Below are 23,995 nucleotides of genomic sequence, written 5' to 3' on the forward strand. Positions count from 1 at the left end.
AGGATGCGGTATGATCACAGGTATTGCAAGTAGCCACTCAGGAAGAGTCCCAATTTTTAGACAGGCACAATTTTTCTTTCCCACCCATTCCTACAGCTAGTTGGTAGTCCTGTGACCAAGCTGTAGCCAATGAGACGTATGTAGAGGAGTTGAGGGGGATTTCTGGGAAGTCTACTTAAAAGGGAAGGTCACGCCCTTTTTTCCCCTTCTTCCGATGGCCTGGAATGTAGACCCGAGGGCTGGAAAATGAGCAGCCATCCAAAGGCAGGAGGTGATATGGTAAGAATAGAGAAGCAGGAGAACCGACTTGGGCCAACAGAAAAAGCTTACCAGTACAGGGGAAAAGACTGGGGTTTGGGGCAGTTCATAATCCACTGTGAGGGTAAATGGAACTAACACCTCCCATGGTGTCATCTCTTGGGATCCTGACACGGGGTGTAGTGGCAGTTCTCATGGTGCAGATGCAACAGAGGAGACGTGAGGAGACCCAGCTCCTCACTTCAACATCACTAAGACCTTTCCATGAACAAGTAACCAAACAGACTAGTAAAAGTATAAATGTGAAATTAAACCCACACATTACAGACATTTCTCAAAATAAAGTAGAGCAAAGTAAAAAAAAAAAGTAAAACAAACATTCTGGTCCCTCTCTTTCTAGGCTGTCCCCTCTCCTATCACAGTTTGCCTTTTGTTTCAATGTACATAGTTGTGATACTACTTTCTGTAATGATGCGATTTTGTGTAGCTGTTTCCCCTGAACACATCATGGGCATTTCCCCACGGTATTAATAATTTTATTTTGCAATGCTGTGTGCTCTTCCATCAAGCACATGGACAATACTGCCAGCTGCTGATCACCAATGCTGTTACTCATTTTCCACTAGTGAAGTGAAGTCGCTCAGTTGTGTCCGACTCTTTGCGACCCCATGGACTATAGCCCACCAGGCTCCTCCATCCATGGAATTTTCTAGGCAAGAGTATTGGAGTGGGTTCCCATTTCCTTCTCCAGGGGATCTTCCCAACCCAGGGAGCAAACCCAGGTCTCCTGCATTGTGGGCAGATGCTTTACCGTCTGAGCCACCAGTATAAATGGGTAAATATCTTTGTATATGAAGCTTTTCCCCAAAGTCCAGTAATTTCAGAAGAGTAGATTTACTGGAAGTGGATTATTAGATTAAAGGATATGAAGCACCACCCTAGCAAAACAACTGAGGGGCAGCCTGCAACTGGAGGCCTGCAGAGCTGTGTAAGTTAAGTCCTTAGGGCAGTGGCTGGCACACAGGGAAGGCTGGTGACAGATGAGTGGCCAAGGGTGTTTCAACATCTCAGAGGGGAGCAGATGCCAGTACTCACAGTGGCCAACCCCCATGGCTCCATAGTGATTGGACACGGCGATGAGATCGTACACATATGGCCTCGCTGACGGGTCACAGACAAACTCCGACATGTTCAGACCTCTAAGCACAGAAAACAAAAAGAACCCTTCAATACCTTAAACTGTGAGAAGTCAGAGCGATCTAGCCACCCCTTTCATAGCAGGAGGCCCTCAGAGACTGCAGAAAGAACAGATGAAGAGTCCAGACAGAAGGCGCCCTGGGGTCTTGCTCTGACCACGGACATGTTAGGCTGGAGAAGGGAAGCCTCCTGGGGAATTCCAACCCCTGACAAGATGGCAAGGAAGGGCTCTGGGCACAGACATGAGGGCTGTTGCAACTGTGTAGAAATGGCTATTACTGTCAGAATCACAGTTAGTGCCATAAAAATGTAAGCTAAATACCAAAACAGGCCCCTCAAAGCATTTTTTCCCCTAATGTTTTATTTCTAAAATTTTAAATATACAGAAAAAAAGAATTTGACGACAAATACCTCTATTTGTTGACTTACTGCCATCTAGGTCCTCCCACTGATATGTCTTACACTGCATCTATCTGTCTACCCGTACACCTGCCCCTGAAGAAAGCATTTTTAAATCTGCATGTTGTGGGCAACGCCTACCTTGCTGACCGATTGTGTCACCTACACTCTGTACCCTGGGACCTGAGAGGACCCAAGCAGACAGCCAGTCCCAGCCCCTGCCCCAAGGACAGGACTGCGATGGATCTGCACCACCAAGGGCGGCCCCCAGCAATCCAGTTCTCCCCAGCAGATTACTCCCCGGTTCCTTGTGCCCCTGCATTAACGTGGTGCAGCACGTTCGTGTGCTGTCCTACTGAGTCTGGGCTCCCAGGAACCAAGGTAAGAAGACAGGTAAGAAGACCAGGTCAGTCAAGCAGCATAGGGACTCAAGAGGGGACGTGGTTCTACCAGAGAGACTTCCCCAAACAAGGAGGAGAAATGAGCCTAAAATCTTAACTGCCCAGAGCCCAACAACACACACATCTTAATGCAGAAAAGCCTTTGGTGGCAAAACACTCTATCAGTGCCCAGATGGTCTGCCTGGTTTTTAATTTTCCCCAAAATACCACTGCAGCCCAGGGACCCACCTGACTGGGAACTCCACGACTGTATCAAGCTTATCCCTCCAGTATCTATTGTAGGAGAAACGTTTGAGGTGGACCACCAGGATCTTCGGCAAGGACCACAGGTCAAACTTCTTTGTGGCCTGCTGGTGCTTCTTACAGTTGGGACAGTACCTGAAACAAAAACCTCTGCTGAGTGGGGAGGCGGGGAGCCAGGGAGCCAGGGCCACCTGGGCACACAAGCATGGGGGTAACCCCGTAACATCCTGTCTTGCAACCATCAGACTGCTTCAGGGCAGCGAGGTCTCTAAGCCACCTTCCCACAGAGGGTGATGGCCTTCTGAGGCTGGAAAGCACAATTCACGCAGAAACACCTGTGTTTCTCTGTCAGCCATGTACGAAAGTGACGGATCCAAATGAAAAGGTTTGTGTTACACAGATGGCCCCAGCAGATCTCGGAGCCCCAGGGTGCCTGGGCGCCCCTGCTCAGAGTGGGGAGCTGCCTACCAGGGGTCATGTTCCCCAAGGGTCTCCATGGTAGTAAAGAGCTCGATGCAGTCCCTCAGGGCCACCGCCGTCTTCTTTTTCTTCTGAGGTTGCAACATGCTGACGTGCTTCTCGTACGTCTGTGAGGAACAAAGTGCTGAGTTGGCTGAGGAAACAAAACCTCACCAGGCTGAGCCACCACCTCATGAGCTCTCATGCCTGGAATATAACGTACTTTCTGGAGCTGCTAGCATTTAATAACAAAATCTTTTGCTGCTTTTCATTCTCAGTCTAAAAGATAAGCTGTGAAGCCGGCTGTGGAACTGGTGAGAGAGACCTCCCCAGAGCAGAAACCAGCACTTCCCCTGACCAACAGTCCCGAGTGACCTACCTCAGATTCCTGTTCGTTGTAGTAACAGCTCCGGGTCTCACTGTCCCAGTCGATGGCTAGCGTGGACCGAGCTGTGGAGGACCAAAGTGTCACTTGCTACGGAAAGGCCAGCAACAGGAGAGGCTCTGCCAGCGACGGCGGAGAGGAGCAGCACGCTCAGGCTGTGTTCTAATACCTGCCTACCCAGAAGCAGCCACCGCCGAGAGCGGCACTCTGTCTGGGGCCAGCCAACCCGGAACCCCTGGGCCCCAGAGCCTCTGGCAAAGACTTCCTCCGTATACGCTCTAAAGACTGTGATATGCTCTAAAGGCTGTGATACGCTCTAGACTCATGGAACGACACAGAATTCTGAAAGGACGCAGGTCGAGATAGAGTAACAGTGATTGGCTTCTCCTCTCTTCTTAAACCACAAGAAAACCTGACAAGATACATAACACGACTGTTTCCAGACACTATTAGGCAAAGCAAGAGTGAGATCCCTGAAAGAAGGCAGAAAATAAGGTGATGCCCACATGGCCCATGCTTACTGCCTGAAGGCATCTTCCAGGCCATAGCATAGCAGGAGAGAAGGGAGATTTGATTCCTGGGTTGAGAAGACCCTCTGGAAAAGGGATAGGCTACCCACTCCAGTATTCTTGGGTTTCCCTAGTGGCTCAGCTGGTAAAGAATCTGCCTGCATTGTGGGAGACCTGGGTTCGATCCCTGCACTGGAAAGATTCCCTAGAGAAGGGAACGGCTACCTACTCCAGTATTCTGGCCAGGAAAATTCCATGGACTGTGTGGAGCTGGGACACGATTGAGCGACTTTCACTTCACACTAAACAGAAGAAGCTGCCCAGACACCATGGAGCTACAGAAAGACTGACAGACATAGAGATCCAAAGCGATCTCAATAAAGCTGTTTCAAAAACTCAGTATTTTTAAGTTTTTTGTTTTTTTTTTAAGGGAAGAAAGCAAGGTAGCTAGCTGGAGAACATGTAGCAAATCTCTTCTCTAATGAAGAAAGTTAAAGACACGAGATGCTTTTGCAGCTCCCTTCCTGACCCTGGGCGGGCACCTTCATCATCCACATGCACTTTCAACACACAACACACACTCCATGTGGATGTCCCTTCTTGTCTACAGATCAAATCAGGCTCCAGGTAACAGCCTGTGAAATCCATGCGCATCCTCTAGACGGGCCGCATCTCTAGAGTATTCTCATGGAACAAAAGAAATCTGCATTTATTCTCCTATGTCTGGGGAAATGCTGCCACCTAAGGAGGGTCACGAGAAGTGTTATCACTGACAGCAAAGGTCCCGAAGGGTGGTGGGACTGAAGGGACAGCGTACTTCATTCTGAAGTCATCAAGGACTGAAGAGAAAAGCCTGACAAGAAGGCCGAGGAAGCGGCGGCAGGAAGGGCTAGAGCCAGGTTCCGTTTCTGAAATGGTCTTTGGGGAGCTGCCAGCCAAGGATCACTCAAGTGTCTGTCCCCGGAGTCACATGATGACACTACAGAAGCCCAATGTGGTGAGTGCTGAGTACAAAGGACTTTCCAGTAGACCCTAAGTCCCCCAAAGCCGAGTTTGCAAAGTCAGAGAAGGTGCTTACAGTTGAGTTTCAGTAGTTTCCCATCAGTGGCAAGGGAATTTATGTCAGCTGTGCCATAGGAGTTCACGAGGCTGAAGGTAAAAAGCCTTCTGGGGCAAGGCCGGCCTTTGTTCTTCTTTTGGGTGGCCTCACCGTGGTCACTTCCCGGCTCATCGTCCCCACTGCCCTCCGTTTCTGAGAGCTGCTCTCTGCCTTCTTCCTGATGCTCCATTTCTTCTTCATCTTCACCTAGCACACAAATGAGAAAGAAAAAAAAACAGTGTACGGAACATGCCACTGTTTCAATGCTGAAATTTGTACTTCATGCCTAAGTGTGGTGCTTCCTTCCAGGTTCTGTCCTGTGCATGGGAAACTATATACACTTCTCTGCATTCACAAGGCACTTAAATTCACGCGTGACCCTCTTCACAACCTGGTCAGCAGGCAAGAGGGCACTGCTATTCCACGAGGAGGACGCAGGGGCCCAGAGAGGTTCAAGGAATCAGGCAAAGGCACAAACCTGAGTCAGCAATCCTGCCAGTCCTAAATTTGGGCCTCTTAACACTTGGTTACTTTACTGGGCTTCACCTGACACAGTCTGACTCTTCAACTTGATCATTAGGCCAACAGAGAGAAAAGGACCAAATATTTCTTTTTTTTGGCCACACAGCATGTGGGATATTAGTTCCCTGACCAGGGACCGAATCTTCGCCCTGTGAAGTGGAAGCACAGAGTCTTAACCACTGGACCACTAAGGAAATCACCAAAAGACCAAAATTAAACACATACTCAATACTCAGGAAGACAGGCTGGTAAGAAACAATTTAAATGCAAATTTTTAAACATGATAACACAAATATTAAGTGAAAATCTTCAGTTCCTCCACAAGGAACCTGCTGACTCTCTCAGCAAGTATTTCCTGAATGTCCTCCAGGTGCAGCTGCCATGACAGGTCCCAGTAACAGGGCATACAGGATCCTCCCCTCCTTTTTTCTCTTTATTCCTTTGGATTGCCAAGTTTCAGGAGTTTTAAGAAGGGGAATTCCCTGGTGCTTCAGTGGTTAGGACCCAGTGTTTTCACTGCTGTGGATCAGGGCTGAATTCCTCAGCAGGGAAGTAAGATCCTGTAAGCCAAGTGGCACTGCACAGCTCTCCCCCACGAAAAACGAGAGAGAGAGAATTAAAAAAAGAGAGAGAGAGAAAGAGCTTTAAGAGGCACTGTACAGACATACACTGATGAGTATTTTTCCCAGAAAACTGGCTGGTACATATGGCTGCAATAAAAAGATCCATGATCATATTTTTTGCTGTTGGGCAGCCAAAGGGGAAAGCTTAAGGTATCAGGTATGTCATTTCAGCAAAGATGGGGACAACTCCAAAAGGTGATGTAAAAGTAACAGGGGAAGAAAAGATTCAAAATAAGAAGTTTATATAGTCAGGGAAATAGCAGTAGAAATGGAAACTGATGAAAAGAGGTCAGATGTATATTGTCCATAAAAATTCACTTTCAAGGACAGTGTGTCTTGGGAGTGTTCATGAGGAAGGAAAAGTCGGGCCCAGGATAATGCAGCACAGTTCCCTGCCAGGCCCCAGGAACAGCAGAGCCATGGATGAGGGTGTGACATGGGTCCCCATGAACAGTGCTCTGAAACAGCCAGTGTGCACGAGACTGCCAGTCCCAGCTCTCACAGAGGTTCCTTCCCTAACCAGCTCACTTCACTCCTGGAGCAGTGGCACTGCGCCGTTTACACCCAGCCCTGCCAGGGACTCAGACTCAGCAGGACAGCCACCATGGACCTAACAAGCAGCCATGACAGTAAAGAAGTGAGAATTATTTCAACATTAAACAAGAGTTTGAAGCCTACGCACCAAGACTCACTGCTGGGATTTGAAAGAAGGCAGTAATTCTTCCTAATTAGGAGAATGACAGATGGAATGTCTAAGAAACTAGGCTAAGTGTGTAACAACAGCAAATACTTACATGGTGCTATTATTAACTGAGCATCTAGCATGTGCCAGATACTCTAACCACACTACCTCATTAAATTGTAACTTCAACTCTGTGAAGCTGTTGTCATCATCCCATTTTGCAGATGGATAAACCAAGATTCAAAGGTATGATACAGTGACTTCTTGAAGTCCACCTCCACACCTCAAGCTGGGAGTCACAGTGCCACAACTTCCAGAGCACCAAGAACCTACAAGTCACCGCAGGTCTGCTAAGAGAATACCACTACCACTATCCTCAAACATCTCTACTTGTGGGACTTCTACACAAAATACGCTCCTGTTCGTCCCTAGTGGGATGAGAACATGATATTCTGGGCAAGAATAGGAGTATGATTATAATAGACACATAAATCACTAGGACGATTTGGAACATCCTGCCAGGACCAAGTCTATGGTTGTTACTTTTTTAATGTCAATTTCTCACTTTTCTAGACCCTTCATGTCATGCAGAAATGTGGGCATTTGCAACTGAGAATTTATATATTCAGCTCTTTGCGAAGCATAGGAATTGGAGGACATTTCCAGTTTTATAGGAATAAAGCCACCAAATCAGTCACCTAGGCCGCCCAAAGCAGGATGACAGCCACAATGCAGGTCAGACACAGTTTACTGTTCAGACGAGCTTGTGAGCACAAAGCCACAGGAGGACGGCAGCGAGGGCTCTGGGTTTCCTACAGTATGGTTACCCTACTGCTAATCCAGCTTTGGCTCTTCACTCTCACAGCAGGAGCTGTCCAGAGCTGGCCACCACCCGTAGCTTCCTGGGTAGAAAGAAACACCCAAGAGAGCCTGTCTCTGCCTTCTGACAGGCTGGGAGGACGCCTGGGGCAGCGGCTGCAGCACGGTGATGGGGAAGGGCCAGATAACAGCTCTGCAGACAGAGCCGGGCTGTGGAGGCAGCCGAGTGTGTATTCAGCAATCCCAACAGAGCAGAGGCAGATCCTGGCTCTGCTTCAGGACCATGGGCAAGTCACTTAGTCCTATTAATGCTTATTGTCTCCCTGAGGTGAGACCCAGCCTTCACGTCTAAATTCCATGAGGCGTCCAAGGCAGACAATGGGCTCTGCCAGAGCAAAATGGTGCAGACACGGCTGTCAGGTCTGCTCTCTGGACTCAGCCCCCAGCACCCCCCTTCCCCCTGCCTGCTCAGAGCCTCCCTCTCCCAAGTGTACAACACCTTTAGAAGAGGGAGGCCAGGAGGGGTTTGACTAGTCACAGCTCCACACCGAGGCACGCGCTCACCTGCACAGCCGCTCCTGGAGCCATTGCAGGCTCCCAGCTCCAAGGGAGAGCTGCCTGACTCATCAGGCAAAGGCTGTTTTATGTATCGGCTGGGAAGAAGAAAGAAATCGTTAGTTGCAACCGTTCACTATTTTTCTCCTCTCCTCAGCTAGAAGTTGTTCCTATATATTTGGGCATTATATATTCCTATATATTATATATTCAACTATTCACAAAGCAATTTATGTAAATAAAAGGGCCTTAAAAATCATGGTATGGCTTAACACTTCAAGAAACTGAGAGGAATCCAAGAGATAAGATGCCTAACTACCAGGTCACTGAAGACTCTCAGAAAGTCTGTTCCTAACCTTTGATGACTGTTACATGGCACCCTCATGTAAAAAAAAAAAAATTCCCAGTAATGTTAACGATCAGCTTCAGAATGATGGAGTACTTCGGAAACTGTACTCAAAAAAAAACAAAACAAAACAAAACTGTACTCAAATATAAAATACCATCAAAGCACCAGACTTCCTCAGGCAGGTGACTGAGAAGTGTGAAGACATGACTCCAGGGACCAGAGGAGCCTGAGGTGCTCAGTGTCACGTGCTTCAGGTATGCCCGTGGACTGTCCCAGAAGCACCTGCCCCTGCCCTCCCAAGGGTCACCACGATGGTATTTCTGAGAGAAGGGAGCACAGCAGGGCCACACTGGCACTCTGCAGGGGGCAGTCGCTGCGACTACTGGACATCTCTGATGTTAGAGAACCAGCAAATGGCATTCCCCCCACCAACCTGATGCGCTCACAAACCGCCTGGTACAAAGACTCGAGGGTGAGCTTGTGCTTGGGGACAGAAACCAGCAGTGGCTGCCCGTACAGCACTGCCCCGGTAGAAGTGCTCGACGGCCTAGATTTCCTCTCCCTGAAGTACACGGGAAGCGTGACACACTCAGAGCCATCCGGGGAGGTGCTGCAGACTTCGTACCTGTGTCAATCACACGAGAGAGCACTTTTAATGGCAGGCTCCGGTGAGCGATGGAGATCCGCACTTCAGCTACATGGCGGCCAGGACTAGGGCTACTAGAACAGAGCGTTCTTCAGTACAGAACGTGAATAAGGCATTTCCAAGAGGATGCTAGAGGCTGGGTCAGGAATTTCAAGAGGGTCACTGTCAACACGTGAACCTATACCACCGAGGCCCTGGGGCTAACGTGATCCTCCTTCCCACAGCCATGGCCTTAAAGTCTGTGCTCCTTCAACTGGGACTCAACACAGACTGAAGCTGGCATCCAGACCATCACCTCAGACACAAAGGCACATGGGGGGCCCAGCCACCAAGTTCATCTTCCGTGACCCACCAAGGAGCTCAACTTTTAGAAAAGGCATTCTTAGTGCGCTGCCCTTTGATCAAACCAAATACTGTACAGGACGTATACCTAGAATAGAAAGCCAAAGACTCTTCATTTCCAATGAGAAAGCAAATTTATAAATCCGTTGGCCATCTTTGTTCAAAAACACTCAAGTAAAAGACTCAGATTTAATTTTTTCAAAAATCAAGATAACCAATGAAACTACTAAAAGACAAACCAATGATTTTGAAAAATGTGTCTTACTTAGCGAATACATGGGAGATTTATAGATGTTTTATCCTGGAACAGATGTTACCAAAATTGCTGGCAACCGACTGTAGTCTTTCCCTCTTCCTATAGGGGGAGACACAAACTTACTGATTCAATTCTCGAAAACTAAACACACACACATACAACCCTCCCCAGATGCCTGACAAACAGTCCTGACTGCAATATGTGCAGGAGTTCAAAGAAAAACTCACGAAGACGGCTAAGATGTGCTCTAAGGTAAGAACCCTAGGGTCCAGCATAAGGGCAAGAACGAAGCCTTGAACCGGGAGGCTGGCTCGGGATCCAGTCCACCTTGCCTCTCGCTGGCTGCGGGGACCAGGCCAAGCGCCTAAACCTCTGTTTATTCAGGGACAATGGGATCTATCATCTACCGTACAGTGTGGAGGTAGTAACTAAGAAACTCAGTCTCACAGTACCTCACATGCTCATGAAGTATTAAGTGCTCCAACTGTGTTTTCGTAAGACCATTATCAACTTATCATAACAATTTGCTTTCATAATGACTGGCCCTCAAGCCCTTGGAAAAATCCTCTGTGGGTGGTTCGCCAATCTTTCCACAAGGTGATGCCCCAGTTCTTCTCAGTTTAGCTATGTTCGAACATTAGTCTCTGGAGTTGAGGGAGACTGTGTTGAGGACTTGGGGTCAGAAGTGGACAGTCCCAGCTCTGTGGCCCCTCCATCTGTGAAGTACGGGAAGGTGGCTGGGAGTAGGGCAGCAGCCTGTGCTCCTGTGTGAACGGAATTAAGAATCTTGGGTGTGGTTAAGAACGCTTCCTTTTAGAGTGACCAGAAGTTACAGGCCCCAGAAACATAAAGGGAAGGAAATGCCTCCCTTGTGGACTGTATTCCTCAACCCAAACCAAAAACCAAAACGAGAACCAAACCCTGAAAACCTCTCTCAGCAGAGACAAATTTCTGAGTGAGAGGGACTGAGGAATATGCAATGCGGGTGTGGTCCCCATGCAAACTGCTCTGACAAGCGGCTGCTGGGGGGTGCAGGCAAGCTTCCGCTCCACCCCACCCCACCCGGAAGAGGGATGGACACACAGTCACACACACACAGTCACACACACAGTCACACACACACACACACACACACACCACACACAGAGTCACACACACACACACACACACATACACACACCACACACAGAGTCACACACACACACACACACACACACACACACACACACACACACACACACACACACACACACACTCACACTGAGCAGCCCTGAGGCAAGAGGACTTGGAAGGGGCTGAGGAGATGGGCTGCAGTTGGAGTGCACTGTCCCCAAAGGGATGAGAAAATTCCATCTGCTGCTGCTGCTGCTAAGTCACTTCAGTCGTGTCCGACTCTGTGCAACCCCACAGACGGCAGCCCACCAGGCTCCCCTGTCCCTGGGATTCTCCAGGCAAGAACACTGGGGTGGGTTGCCATTTTCTTCTCCGAAGCATGAAAGTGAAAAGTGAAAGTGACGTCGCTCAGTCCTCCGACTCTCAGCGGGCTCCTCCATCCATGGGATTTTCCAGGCAAGAGTACTGGAATGGGGTGCCATTGCCTTCTCTGACTTAAATCGACTTTCCCTGTTATTCTGAGATGGCACCAGTGTGAGGACCCACTACCTATGGCTTGGAGAAAGAAAAACCCCCTTCCTGTACTGTGTCCCTTCTCCTGTCTTCCCATGACCCCTCACAAAGCTGTGACTCTTCTTGAGAAAAGCATTTCTGACAGCAGTATCATCTGCAGGACCACTGAACAGGCTTTCTTAACAAGGAGCAACTGCTGACAACAGCCTTGCCCACGCCGAGAAAAGGTATCTGGAATGCCTAGCTCTGAGTGCCTGTAGGCACTTAGCACTGGTGGCTGCCCACAATTCCCTGAATGTCCATCTCATGCGCTCAGGGGTCAAGGCAAATCCACCAGCTGCCAGATCTTCACCAACTAGGCAAAGCCTCTGGAATTTTTCCACTGACCCCACAGCAGAAACCCCTAAGTACTCACACAAAAATGTCATCCCGAGGCATGATGTGGTTTAAACCTTCATCCATTTGGAAAATCTTGTGGAACCGGTGATTATACACATCTGTGACCACCATCTAAGAATCAACAGGAATAGCGTACTTAATACTCAGGTGCAGATGAAAAAAAAATGTGCTGCAGGGGTGCTGCTTCCAGAGAGATTACAATGTGGCCAGGCCCAGAGCTCAGGCGTCAAGGGCTAATGGAGAGCAGCAAGGCTGTCGCCAGCAGAGAACATGCCGGTAACACCTGTCCCAAGGTTTATGACAGGATCTGCCCTCCAGTGGTGGGAGTGGTGGGAAGAGGCTGCGGACCAGAGACCAGTCGTCATCCAGATCGATCTGGGGTGTTCCCTGGGGCTGGAGGTCCCCAAGCCATCCTCACATACAGAGGAAAAGAGCAAACCCCAACCACCAAGACCTACAACTTGACACCAGCAGGAGGTGCAAGGGGAGTGGGGAGAAGGGCATTGACCAGGGCTGGGACAGGGGAGGGGCTGGGGGGTCTCCAGGAGGAGGGGTCCTCATGCATGGAGAGGTCTTCACTTTTCCCACCTCCACGTGGGGCCAGGCTCAGCAGAAGGGCCAGCATGAGCAACTGTTTTAAAATAAAGATTTCCTTTGGGACAGGAAAGAAGGTGAAGCTTCTCACAATACAGATGAGGTCAAGGTCAGGTAAGAAAGGGAGGGGAGGTGACAGCAGAGTCCCACTCCTGGCCCTCTGACCACAGCCAGGTGTCCTCCATGATGGAAAGACTGTTCCAAAGGCCAGAAGGGACAGTCTCAGCCACACTGAGCACAGTGAACAGGGACCAGGATGTCAGAGGCATCCAGATACAATCACATGTGCTGGCCATAAGAACCAGCCCCCAAAAGTGACTAAAAGTTTGAAAACTAACTCCAAAGGACTATGAAATGCCCCCAATAGGCAGAGAGCCACAAAACACCCCGCCTTACGTTTTCTGCAGCAATGCCAGACAGCTTGGAGAGAGCCTCACACAGGTCGGACACGGCCCCCATCAGTGGCACAACCACACGGTACTGCAGAGGAGAGAGAGGAGGGGTGACGAGGGTGCTCTGGAGAAGAGCGGGGAGATGAGCTGGGAGGAGCAGGCACCATGGAGGGTGGAGGTGCCCGTGGTGAGGACAGGGCCAGATGAGCTGCCAGCAGAGCGAACGTGGAAGTCTTTGGCCTCAATGTCTGTCTCTCTATTCAGGCAGCACCACGTAGAAGCTGGGCCATCTCTTTCTCTGCTACACATGGCTTCGTTTTTTTAACTTTTTGGAGATGGTCACTACTTCCTTTTAAAAAAATGTTAAAATTCTACAAATTGCCAACCAGTCTTTGTCATCTTTCTTTAGACAGAAGAAAATAAAACTAGGAGCAGCATGCAGTGAGCCACCAGCTGGGCTGAACACCTTTCCATCTAGCCTTTTGCTCTGGCCAGGCTCTCCCAGTTGATTCAGGGGTGAACATGACCAAGGAAAGTACTGTTTCTAGTTCCTTAACGTTCAGATTTAAGTATTTTGTAGTAGATCAGCCAGGTTCCTTTAGACGAATGAAGCATGGGGGAAAAGGTGACAGCAGAGCCCAGAGGACCTCCACAATACACATTAAAAAAAAATTCTTCATTCATTGGGCTGTCCCGGGCCTTAGTTGTGGCACACAGACTCTACTTGTGGTACATGAGCTCAGTGGCCCTGTGGTATCTGAGATCACAGTTTCCCAACCAGGGATTGAACCTGGGAACCACACACTGGAAGGCGGACTCTGGATCACCACCCAGAAGTCCCCATGATGTGCTGGAATGCCACGGGATTACACAGAGGTCTGATGGAGGACACAGGCACACGCTCAAGGCAAGCACCAAGGGATTTCAGAGGCAGCTGATGGAGCTCCTGTCATAACAGATGGAAGCAGCCCCACTCTGGGTCTGCAGACCTCTCACAACAAGGCATACATGAGGGTGCCGACTCTCTTACCTGGGTAGGCCTGCAGCGAGGGTCGGCAGGAACTAGGAAGATCTCCATAACTCGGTCTTTCTTCAAGGGCAATGGGAGAGTTAGATAGCAAAATGGGTCAAAGGTCACAGAAACCTTAGCACATTCTGGGCAAACCAATGTAGATTTGAAGAGGCCATGGAACGTGTCCACAATCACAGAATCATTCCTCAACCTATGATTCTCCCAGGCTTCCTTTGCCACCACCTGGAAGAAAGGAAAGCGGATAAATAAAACATTCTCAACATCTCCCAGTTCTTAACCTCTGCACCCGGAATGATTCACAGCAAAATCTGAGATGGACTGTGAGGCAGTCTGTGTAGCCAAGTACTGGGTCCAGGCCAGTGAGGGCCAAGACTGCTCTTAGCACACCAGACTCACTGCACATGCCAGCCCAGTCCCACATGTAACAAAGTGCGAGCACAGGTTCTGGGACAGAGACGAACTGACAGCACTGTGGACACGTGGGCCTGCCGGGGGGGACTGTCTCCTAAAGCTCCCAATAATTCAAAGGCCCTTCAGGGACTTCCCTGGCGTCCTGGAGTTCAGACTTGGCCTTCCAAAGCAGGTGAGTGTGGGTTCAGTCCCTGGTCAGGGAGCTAAGATGCCACATGCCTCTTGGACAAAAAAATAGAAAAACCAAAAACAGAAGCAACAAGTTCAATAAGAATTTTTAAAAAATGGTTCACATTAAAAAATACCACTTGAATTTAAAATTTAAAAAAAGCTGCTTCATGAGCTAGCTCATGGTTTTTCCTTTAAGATGTGAATTCTACTTTGAAGTATTCACATTGAAGGGACTTCCCTGGTGGCCCAGTGGTTAAGACTCTACATTTCCACTGCAGGGGTGCTCCAGCCTTGAGCCCTGGTTGGGGAACTAAGATCCCACAGGCTACACAGTGCAGCCAAACATTAAATAAGTAAGTTAATTAAATAAAAATTTAAAGCATTCATATTGATCACACCAATGTGATAGGATAACTTAAATACTAAATTCCCTCTTTAGAGATCCGAAAATCAAGGCCAAAAAAAAAAAAAAAGTGCCCTAAATAATATTATTAACAAAATACTTTTAACAATCATAGTTGGATTTTAATGAGAGGAGTAATAATCCCAAAGGCCCACACTACAGGCACTTTTTTCAGGGGCTTCCCTGGTGGCTCTGATGGTCTGGTATACCAACAAGGAGCATCAGAGGTAACCAGAGTTAGCCCCTTTGTAATCTGCAACACATTTCTCTATGAGACTGCATGTCCATGTCACCAATAACAGTGAGAGAAAACCAGAGCCCCGCCACCAATACTCTGAGACCAGAAGAAGGCCCCTGGAGGTGGCTTCTGTGGAATATTTTTGTCCAAAAGTCTCTAGTATCATACCGCATCTGGCCGCCCATTGGCATCCTTCAGCTCTAGGTAGGGTTTTTTCTTCACACGGTTCAGATCTTCATGCAAGCCATCTAGAAGAAAGGCTAAAAGCTCCTGAGAGTCTTGTTGTTGGTAGCCAGAAAACTGAGGGGCAAAACGTCCCACCTGAGTCTACAATAAAAGCAACCATATTAGAAGGTTTTCAGTTATAAAGAACCAGGGAAGTCAGATGGGAAACTGTCATCAGAAATAACTTTGCAGTCATCTAGGACCAGAAGGAAGAAGACCCTTGGTCCAGTAGTCCCATTAACTTCACAAGGGCCTAAAGGCAGGTAGTTCTCACCGGAAAGAAGAGGGCTAAGATCTGAAATTCAGGATGACTACAGATTGGGAACCTGAACCACCACCTTACAAGTAGAGTAAACACTGACTCCCTAACTACATCTCCATGAATCTTTCTCCAACTTCCTCCTTTGGTTCAGTCTCCCTAAGAACTTCACAAATGGTACCTGCATCAGCCAAAGGAATCCTCCTGTACGTAAGAGCCCTCCTAAGGGATAGAGAGCTTGGGATGGACATGTACACACTGCTATATTTATAATGGAAAACAAACAAGGATGTACTGTATAGCACATGTACCATGTTCCATGTTAAGTGGCAGCCTGGATGGGAGGGGAGCTTGGGGCAGAATGGATGCATGTATAGGTATGGCTGAGTCCCTTTGCTGTCCACCTGAAACTATTACAACATAGTTAACTGGCTATACGCCAATACAAAATAAAAAGTTTAATTTAAAAAGAGAGAGAGAGAGAGCCCTCCTGGCCATAAATGTCTGCCCTGTACTGTTCTACGTCACTGATCCTCAGAATGCAGTGCCCAACCAGTGGCATCAGCAATACCTGAGCACTTGACAGAAATGCACGTTCTCAGGCCCCAGCCCAGACCTATGGAAACAGAAACTCTGGGAATAGTCATTTACACGTGTTGCCCAGGGATTAATGTGACCAAGAGGATGGAAAGAATCTGTTTTCAATTTTAATAAACAATATAAGGTTTTAATTTTCTCCTTGAGCTTAGGTGCTATTTTTTTCCCTCTGTGAATCAGATGCTTCATTAAGTCTCCTTGAACCAAATAGGATTCCCAGATTTCACCACATGGAGGCAAGCCACTTCTCCCTCGGCAGGAACATTTAGAGCAAAGGAAGAAGGAGCTGTTTCAAGTGCCCACTGCAGTTCACCCACCTCCCCATCTCCCTAACTGATGGATCCAAGTGAGAACTGCCCCTCACACCACCTTCCCAGACTGTCAACCGAATTCCTGACTTAAGGGGCTAAACTGAAGCCACAGTTGGTGTAAGTTCCAGTCTCAGAGAATCTGGAAGAACATCTCAGGTAATACTGGATATTAGGTTGAATTTTTATGGTCTGGTTTAGGGTACCAGCCATTTAAAGTGGCTCAGCTAGTAAAGAATCTGCCTGCAATGTGGGAGACCTGGGTTCAATTCCTGGGTTGGGAAGATCCCCTGGAGAAGGGAGCAGTTACCCACTCCAGTATTCTGGCCTGGAGAATTCCATGGACTGTACAGACCATGCGGTCGCAAAGAGTTAGACACTACCGAGCGACTTTCGCTTTCACTTTTTTCACGGTAGAATACGGCATTCTGAGCAAGCAGCTTACAATACAAATGGCATCTGAAGAATCCTCATCCCAGAGGTGAGGGTTAAGTCACTTAAGATAAGTACGTGCTAAACGACTGAACAGAAAAGAAGGATCTGACCATGCAGTCTCAGAGCCCATCTTAATGCCAAAGTGCAAGTAAGGGAATACTTCATTACAACATTAAATCACTCTCCCCAAAATAGGAAAAAGGAAAGACATATATCAACCCACCTTGAACATTCGAGGTGCCACGTGAGCATCCCTGCCAGACCACATCTGCTTAATGAGCTCTGCGTAGGCCTCTGCAATTTCCCCTTTCATTCCCAGGGGGTTGTCCCTGTTGATTTCGGCTTCGTATTCATCTTTGAGAAAGTAGTCAGTCAACGGTGCTGTGTTGCTTAAGCACTGAAAGAGAAATGATCACAGCTCACACGCCTTCTGGAAAGCACACAGACACACAGGAAAAACCCAGTTCTAAATGAGCAGTGAAGGTCACTCCACAAAATGAAGGTCACTCCCTTCAGATTCTCTGGAGGGCTCACAACAGGAAGGCACAGTCTCTCAAAGGCCAAGGCTGGTGGCCACATAGTGATGAACCTTCCAGGAACACTGTCTTGAGACAAGCTCACCACCTAAGAACTGTCTCTGAGACAAGCTGAGAGCAGAGGCCGTTGATCCCAAGTGCCTGATCACGCAGTTTACTCCTTCACTCTGTCAGTATATTTACAGACACTGCTTAATTTTTCAGGTGTTTAAAGCAGTCTGGTTTTCCTAGCACAAACCCCTCCCGCTTGTTATGTGTTACTTTTACTTAGACCTTACTGATTTTGATTTGCTAAAATGTTATCTACATTACCATATCTCACAAGTATAGCAGCAAGTAATCTGTATTCTTTCCCTATAATATACTGTAACTGTAAGGAGAATTACTTTCAAGTGAAGTCTATGAGTCTGAGCAAATTAACAAACTGAGGGTCATCTTTAGGGACCCCCAAACTTGCAATGGTGTCAGAAATGAAGGCAGTTATTAGGGACTGTGCCCTCTTAACTTTGTAGCTGGGCTCTAACTCCAGCCCATGACCCCAACAGTCCCATTACACAGTAAGCACCCAATAAATATTTGGTGGATGAATAAATGAGGTTTCAACCGGCATAAGCTGAGATAGCTCACTGGTGAAGATGGTCAGCCTCAGGCAAGAATACAGTGGCATGGTACCAGCTGCTCAGAGATCTCATCCCATTAGAAACCAACCAGGCATGTATTTCAGTACTTTTTGAGATCATTCTCTAAGGGTCAACAAAACTCAAAATATTTTCACTATAAAACCAAACCAAACTGAGAAGACATTTTGAAGCCAGGAACACTGATGAGGCCATTCTGTACCACCCAGTGGCTATGCACTGGCAGATTCCTGAAGTACTAACCATGGGTCATTAGGGACCCTGGAGAGGATCCTCCCAACACCGCAGAGGCCACTCCCACCCCAGCCTCAAGTACTGTGGAGACCCGGTGTTAACTGAGATGGCAGCTCTCCCCCTTACCTGCAAAGCGGAGTTCATGAAGCAGGTGTTCCCCAGGTTTCCAAGTCCGCAGAGCCCAGGTTGGACGTGAGTCAATGGGGACTCCTGACAATTATACGAAGCAGAGAAGCCAGATCCACTGGAAAACACAACCCACACCAGCAATCAAGTGAGTGCTGCTCACATGCCCTCAAGATGCCTCTTGGGGCTTCACCTGGGCCTCTAGAATTCTCACTTGATAATGACCCCATGATATAAATTCTCTTTACTCCCCTCCCCAGCCCTCCAGCTCCCCCAACCCCGACCTTGACCTGACATGCTGCTGCTGCTGCTGCTGCTAAGTCGCTTCAGTCGTGTCTGACTCTGTGCAACCCCACAGACGGCAGCCCACCAGGCTCCGCTGTCCCTGGGATTCTCCAGGCAAGAACACTGGAGTGGGTTGCCATGACCTGACATAATAGGTGGTAAGCACATCCTTAAGGGGAAGAGATGCCGTTTGAATCCTCTGCTCTCTAGCTTTATTATGGAGAAAGAAATGGCAACCCACTCCAGTATTCTTGCTTTGGAAATCCCATGGACAGAGGCGCTTAGTGGGCTACAGTCCACGGGGTTGCAAAGGCTTCAGCAAATGCTAATTCTATATCCCTCCAGAGGGCTAACTGCCAGGTGATTTTGGGGAAGAGCACTGTGGTTACCAAGATGGAAGCCTGCGCCTGCCAACACCCACCCGGCCACGCTTGGTCTTGGCAGTGCCTGAGTATACGTGCACTCTCTCTCTCGCCTCACCTTCCTCTACCACTCTATCTGCACTCTACGGCAGGTGCTCTGACACACCTGGAAAAAGGATCACAGCCACACTGAGGAGAAGCAGGCAGTCCATGCCCCACCCCCCCAGCAGCTGACAGTCACCCTGATAACCATTCTGCCAGAAGGCCAGCCCATCCCTTCACAGACAAACGCAGTGATGGGAAAACATCAGCTGGTAGGAAGACAAGAAACGTACACCAGAACTAGGAAGCACTCTTTACTGGGGGGATGAAATGGAACGAGAAGCCACGTGCAGCGGGTTCTCATGGGGAACCTGAGTCCTGCATGTGCTCAGGGCAGCAGCAGAGGAGCTGGGAGGGAGGGCCCGGGAGAGGAAGGAAAGTGAAAGGACCTGCTCTTACCCCCTGCTGACACCGGAGCTGTGCATCCCCGAGGTGTTAGTGCTATCACCATTTGCAATGGGAGAGGCAGACACTGAGGAATAGGGACTTGCTGATGATTTTGGAGAGGTAGTAAAATTTCTGCTAGGCGCAGTGCTTGATCTGGGAGAGAGAAGCAGAAACAATGCTACTGACTTTGTGCACAGAAGCAAGTCCTCTTTAAGGCTTGCTTGAGAAGAAGGTGTCTTCTCAAGAAACACATGTTCTCCACATTCAGTTATTTAAAATTAATTGCAAATAGCCCGTTTTCATGCTACTTCAAGGTAAATTTTTATTGACGTGAGAGTAAAGAAATTAATTGGTCTTCCTGTCTCATTCATCCACATGGTCATACACTGAATCTTTCAGTGAGATAAACCACAAGGCTGACCTTCAGGGCATCCTGGTTTGATTGATAAATCATCAGCTTCCCTGAATTATAAGAGTTGCCAGTGAAAGAGAAAGAAAAATGGTGATAAGAGATGAATTATCTCAAAACGCTAGACCTAAATTAAACAGATGGCTGTAAGTACACCAGAACACGAAAATGGCAATTTAGTGTCACTGTGCTATTCCAGGCAACTGCTTTTGTTTCCTGAAATTTACCAAAGTGAAAAACCTCTCTGTATCAAACTTCTGTTTCAGTATTTTTCAGAGTGTCTTATTTTAGATTTATTCATAATTTTGGACTAATTAACTCAAGGACTAATTGCCCCAAATCTTAAATTGACAACAATTTTATCAAGTTTTCTACCAAAATCCACATAAGACAGGTAGAAGGAAATGAGTTATCTGCAATGTTTCAAATACGTAGTACAATGATGATTTTCCTTCCAGATTGGGAGTTATTTTTAGAATAGAGAAAATAATTAAGCTGGGTTGTCCCTGCAGAGTGCCCAGCCTCATTGGATCTGATGTCAACCAGGGCTCCCTGTGAGAAGAAAGTGGGGTGTAGCAATAAAGATGAGCGATCCTGTACCCACACTGCAGGCAGATGTCAGGGACTATTGAGGGGCCTCAATGGGTGTCAGGAACTGAGTTCTGCTTCACACTCTGAAGTTACAGCAAGGGAAAGGGAAAGAGGGCTCCCCAGGCTCTCAACCACCCACAGAAATGCACCTTCGCTAATCCTGAAGAACATTTGCTTCACTGAGCCTCATATTCATGCTGCAGAGAAGTCCAAGAACTATGGCAGCTCCTTAAGTGAGGCCTGGCAGAGCCAAGGGACACACTCTTATGGCACACAGGGGACTTCAACAAACATCTAAGGCCTGTCCCAGGTGCTGCCAGAATGCCCAACCTCCTATGCAGACAAGTCGCTACCCAAGGCTGGGCTCATACAGCAGATTCTGTTAACTCAGGTCTACAGATACTATAAGACAGTGAAATTCAATTTCTGACATACAAACCTCAAGGCACATGGCTTAATACTCCCTTTTTTAGTCATCGTTCACTGGTAACTTATTTTATTCTCTGAACTTAAGAGGGCAAAAATCCATATAAGGCCATTACACGTATTCAGCATCTGTCAACTTCTTAAACAGACAACCCTTCTGGTTGAAATGAAAGAAAATGAAAAAAATTTTATTTGACATTCATATACAATGTTTCAGAAAATAGTGCCAGTAGTTTTCAGAGTAAACTCAGTCAAAAAGAAACCCAGGGACTTCCCTGGTGGTCTGGTGGTTAAGAATCTGCCTTCCACTTCAGGGGATGCGGGTTCAATACCTGATCAAGGAACTAAAATCCCACATGCCTTGTGGTCACACGCCACAATGAACGATGACCCAGCTGAGATCCAACACAGCCATAGGTAAATAAAAAAAAAAAAAAAAAAGAAAGAAACCTAATGATGACTATCTAAGGATATGTTTTATATGCCTGAAAACTTACATAATACAAAGTGCTCTTTGTTGTTTTTTAAACTCTACCTTCGAAAGACAAATCAAAAAGTAAGACCTCTGTACACAATGCCTTGACCTGTACCTGGGAAATGCTTGGGCGCTTGTCACTTGTCAGGCAACTTGCGAGCACACCCGAGGGCACTGCGAGCTGGGAAGCAGGCAATGGTAGGAAGGAGCTGACATGGGGCAAGACCTCACTACCAACTGTGACCGAGTCTCATGCCACGAACATTCTGAAAACAGAGGCTACGTCTCCAAATAATGGTCCCCCTGCTCCCAAAAGATACTCTGGCCAAGCCTCTGGTCTCCTGGCACCTTTCTCCTGAGGCATCTCCTGATCCCAGGCACGCCAGGTCATTACCATCACACGGAAGCAAGCACTGACCAACGGCTCTGTAACACTCACGCCTGCCCTCTTTGCTCCGTCGCGCTCTGCCTGCCTCTCAGACGCTCTCCAGGCTGAATGCTATGCGGAGGAGTCCACTCTTTAAGTCTACCCTCTGAACCCAGAGCCCAGCATCTGGCATTATCCTTAAGACAACAACCAACTAGTAGCCACAATCCTCACCGCCTTCACAACATGCTAGGCTGTGATCTTCCCCACACACACCAACACTGTTAACAAGAGCTAGAAGGAGATGATGGAAAATAAATAAATAAATAAAGGGGACGGTGGTACAGAGCTAACTGTTAACAAGAGCTAGAAGGAGATGATGGAAAATAAATAAATAAATAAAGGGGACGGTGGTACAGAGCTAACTAGGCCTTATAGATATCAGGCAAGTAAAGTTAGAATTAAGAAAGAGACAAAAACATTGCGACCGGATCTACAGAAAACCTTGGCAGAACACAGAGGTTGGAGTAATCCACAGAAAAGGGAAAAAAAATAATTGCAGATGCTCACAATTAATCAGGTGGCTTTAACTGGTGAAAAAAAAGCTGAATGGAAACAATTTCATTATGCTTTCCTCTTGCCAGGATACATGGAAAATTGATTTTATGAGTGGGTTGTTTTTTTAAAAGAAAAACAGTGATTAAGCCAATCACTGACATTCCCTGGATGATATATTGACTTGACATACTTTTCACATTCCCTCAATTTCATCCTACATCTTCTCTGACAGACAACATGTTACTGAACATTATTTTTTAAAAAAATTCGATTTGTCTTTTGAATAAGCTGAACGCATCTATAGGTATTCTAATTACCGTTATAGCTGGACCTAATTCAGTCTATGTTTTTTAATTACCATACTTTGCCGTTGTTTTTTCCCCTCATTCTTGCCTTCCATCTCAATTTCCCTTTTAGATGACAGTTTCCTAGCTGCATCCTATGGTGCTGTGATTTAGAAGAGGAAATACATGCTTTGGTTTGGTGCAAGGTTCTTGGTACACAGCTTCTGAAATTGTTGCAATGTCTCAAGTGGTAAGAGGAATGGGAACATCTTTCGTTACATTTTGGTCTTCTATCTTTGGCTCCTGAAATTGCTCCAAAGTGATAAAGGTGAAAAGTGTCTGTTGTTCCTCCAGACACAGATCTTTCACCCACATCTCAATTCATGCATATGACTTTTGGAAAGTTCCAAAGGATTGGTGGGGGTGGGGGGCGGCTTGCTGCTGGCCAGGGGAATCAACCTTGTGATGAGAAGGTTGGCTCTTTTGCCCTTACCCCCCCACACCCACCTCTGGAGAGGGGAGAGGGGCTGGGGATTGAGTTCTGCCACCAATGGCCAAGCAGTTGAATCAATTCTGCCTGCTTACTGAAGCATCCACAAAAACCCCTGAAGTATGAGTTTTGCTGAGCCTCCAGGCTGGTGAACACACGGAGGTGCTAAAAGGGTGACTGCCTGGAGAAGGCACACAAGCACCTCACTCTTCTCCTGCATCCTGGCTATCCATCTCTACCACTTCACTGTTCCAGAGTTATACATTTCCATAATAAAGTGGTCAAATAGCAAGCTACCTGAGTTCTGTAAACTGTTATAGCAAAGTATCAAGCCCAAGAAGAGGGTTGTGGGAACTTCTGATTTACAGCCAGTGGGTCATCAGAAGCACAGGTTAACACCCTGGCTTTGGGAGTGGCATCTGTAGGGGAGGCAACCTGGTGGGACTGAGCCCTGAGCCTGTGGGGTCTGATGCCATCTCCAGATGAACAGCTGCAGAACTGAGTTAAATTGCAGGACACTCAGCTGGTTTCAGAGAATTGATTAGCATGAGGGAAAACCCTCACATACTGGGTGGCTAGAAGTACTAGTAGAATAAAGTTGTTGTTTTGGTTTTTTTCACCTCCCAATAGCTATTCTTCCATTCTTCTTTAGTTTCTAAATTCCGAGTTTTAGCTAGACCCCTTGCAACTGCTGAAAGGCATTTCCCAGCCTCCTTTGAAGCCAAGTGTGGTCACAGAATTTGCCAGAGAGGTATAAAGGGCCATCTTCTATGTGATTTCTGAGAAATATCCTTACAAGGGAGGGGCACGCCCTTTCTCCTGATTCCTCCTCAGCTACCTGAATGCACATGTGATCGGTTCAACTACAGCGGTCACCCTGGACCCTGAGG

General features: G+C 47.6%; 1 protein-coding gene across 5 annotated transcripts in view; it reads right to left on the minus strand.

The window, feature by feature from the left end:
* USP4 (ubiquitin specific peptidase 4) overlaps positions 1 to 23,995 on the minus strand; it is a 39,956-nt gene that overhangs the window by 2,117 nt on the left and 13,844 nt on the right. The window contains exons 7-20 of one of the 5 annotated variants that reach the window (XM_027523914.1): positions 19,518 to 19,658; positions 18,370 to 18,487; positions 17,059 to 17,232; positions 15,180 to 15,338; positions 13,786 to 14,010; positions 12,760 to 12,843; positions 11,786 to 11,880; positions 8,934 to 9,125; positions 8,161 to 8,249; positions 4,930 to 5,157; positions 3,337 to 3,407; positions 2,967 to 3,085; positions 2,484 to 2,633; positions 1,354 to 1,457 (exon numbers count right to left, since the gene is read on the minus strand). In XM_027523914.1, coding sequence (XP_027379715.1) covers positions 1,354 to 1,457; positions 2,484 to 2,633; positions 2,967 to 3,085; positions 3,337 to 3,407; positions 4,930 to 5,157; positions 8,161 to 8,249; positions 8,934 to 9,125; positions 11,786 to 11,880; positions 12,760 to 12,843; positions 13,786 to 14,010; positions 15,180 to 15,338; positions 17,059 to 17,232; positions 18,370 to 18,487; positions 19,518 to 19,658 — 1,949 coding nt within the window. The other 4 variants (XM_027523915.1, XM_027523917.1, XR_003507916.1 and 1 more) reach the window with 4 other exon arrangements.

The sequence above is a fragment of the Bos indicus x Bos taurus genome, chromosome 22, assembly GCF_003369695.1.
Source record: "Bos indicus x Bos taurus breed Angus x Brahman F1 hybrid chromosome 22, Bos_hybrid_MaternalHap_v2.0, whole genome shotgun sequence".
NCBI classification, from domain to species: Eukaryota; Metazoa; Chordata; class Mammalia; order Artiodactyla; family Bovidae; genus Bos; species Bos indicus x Bos taurus.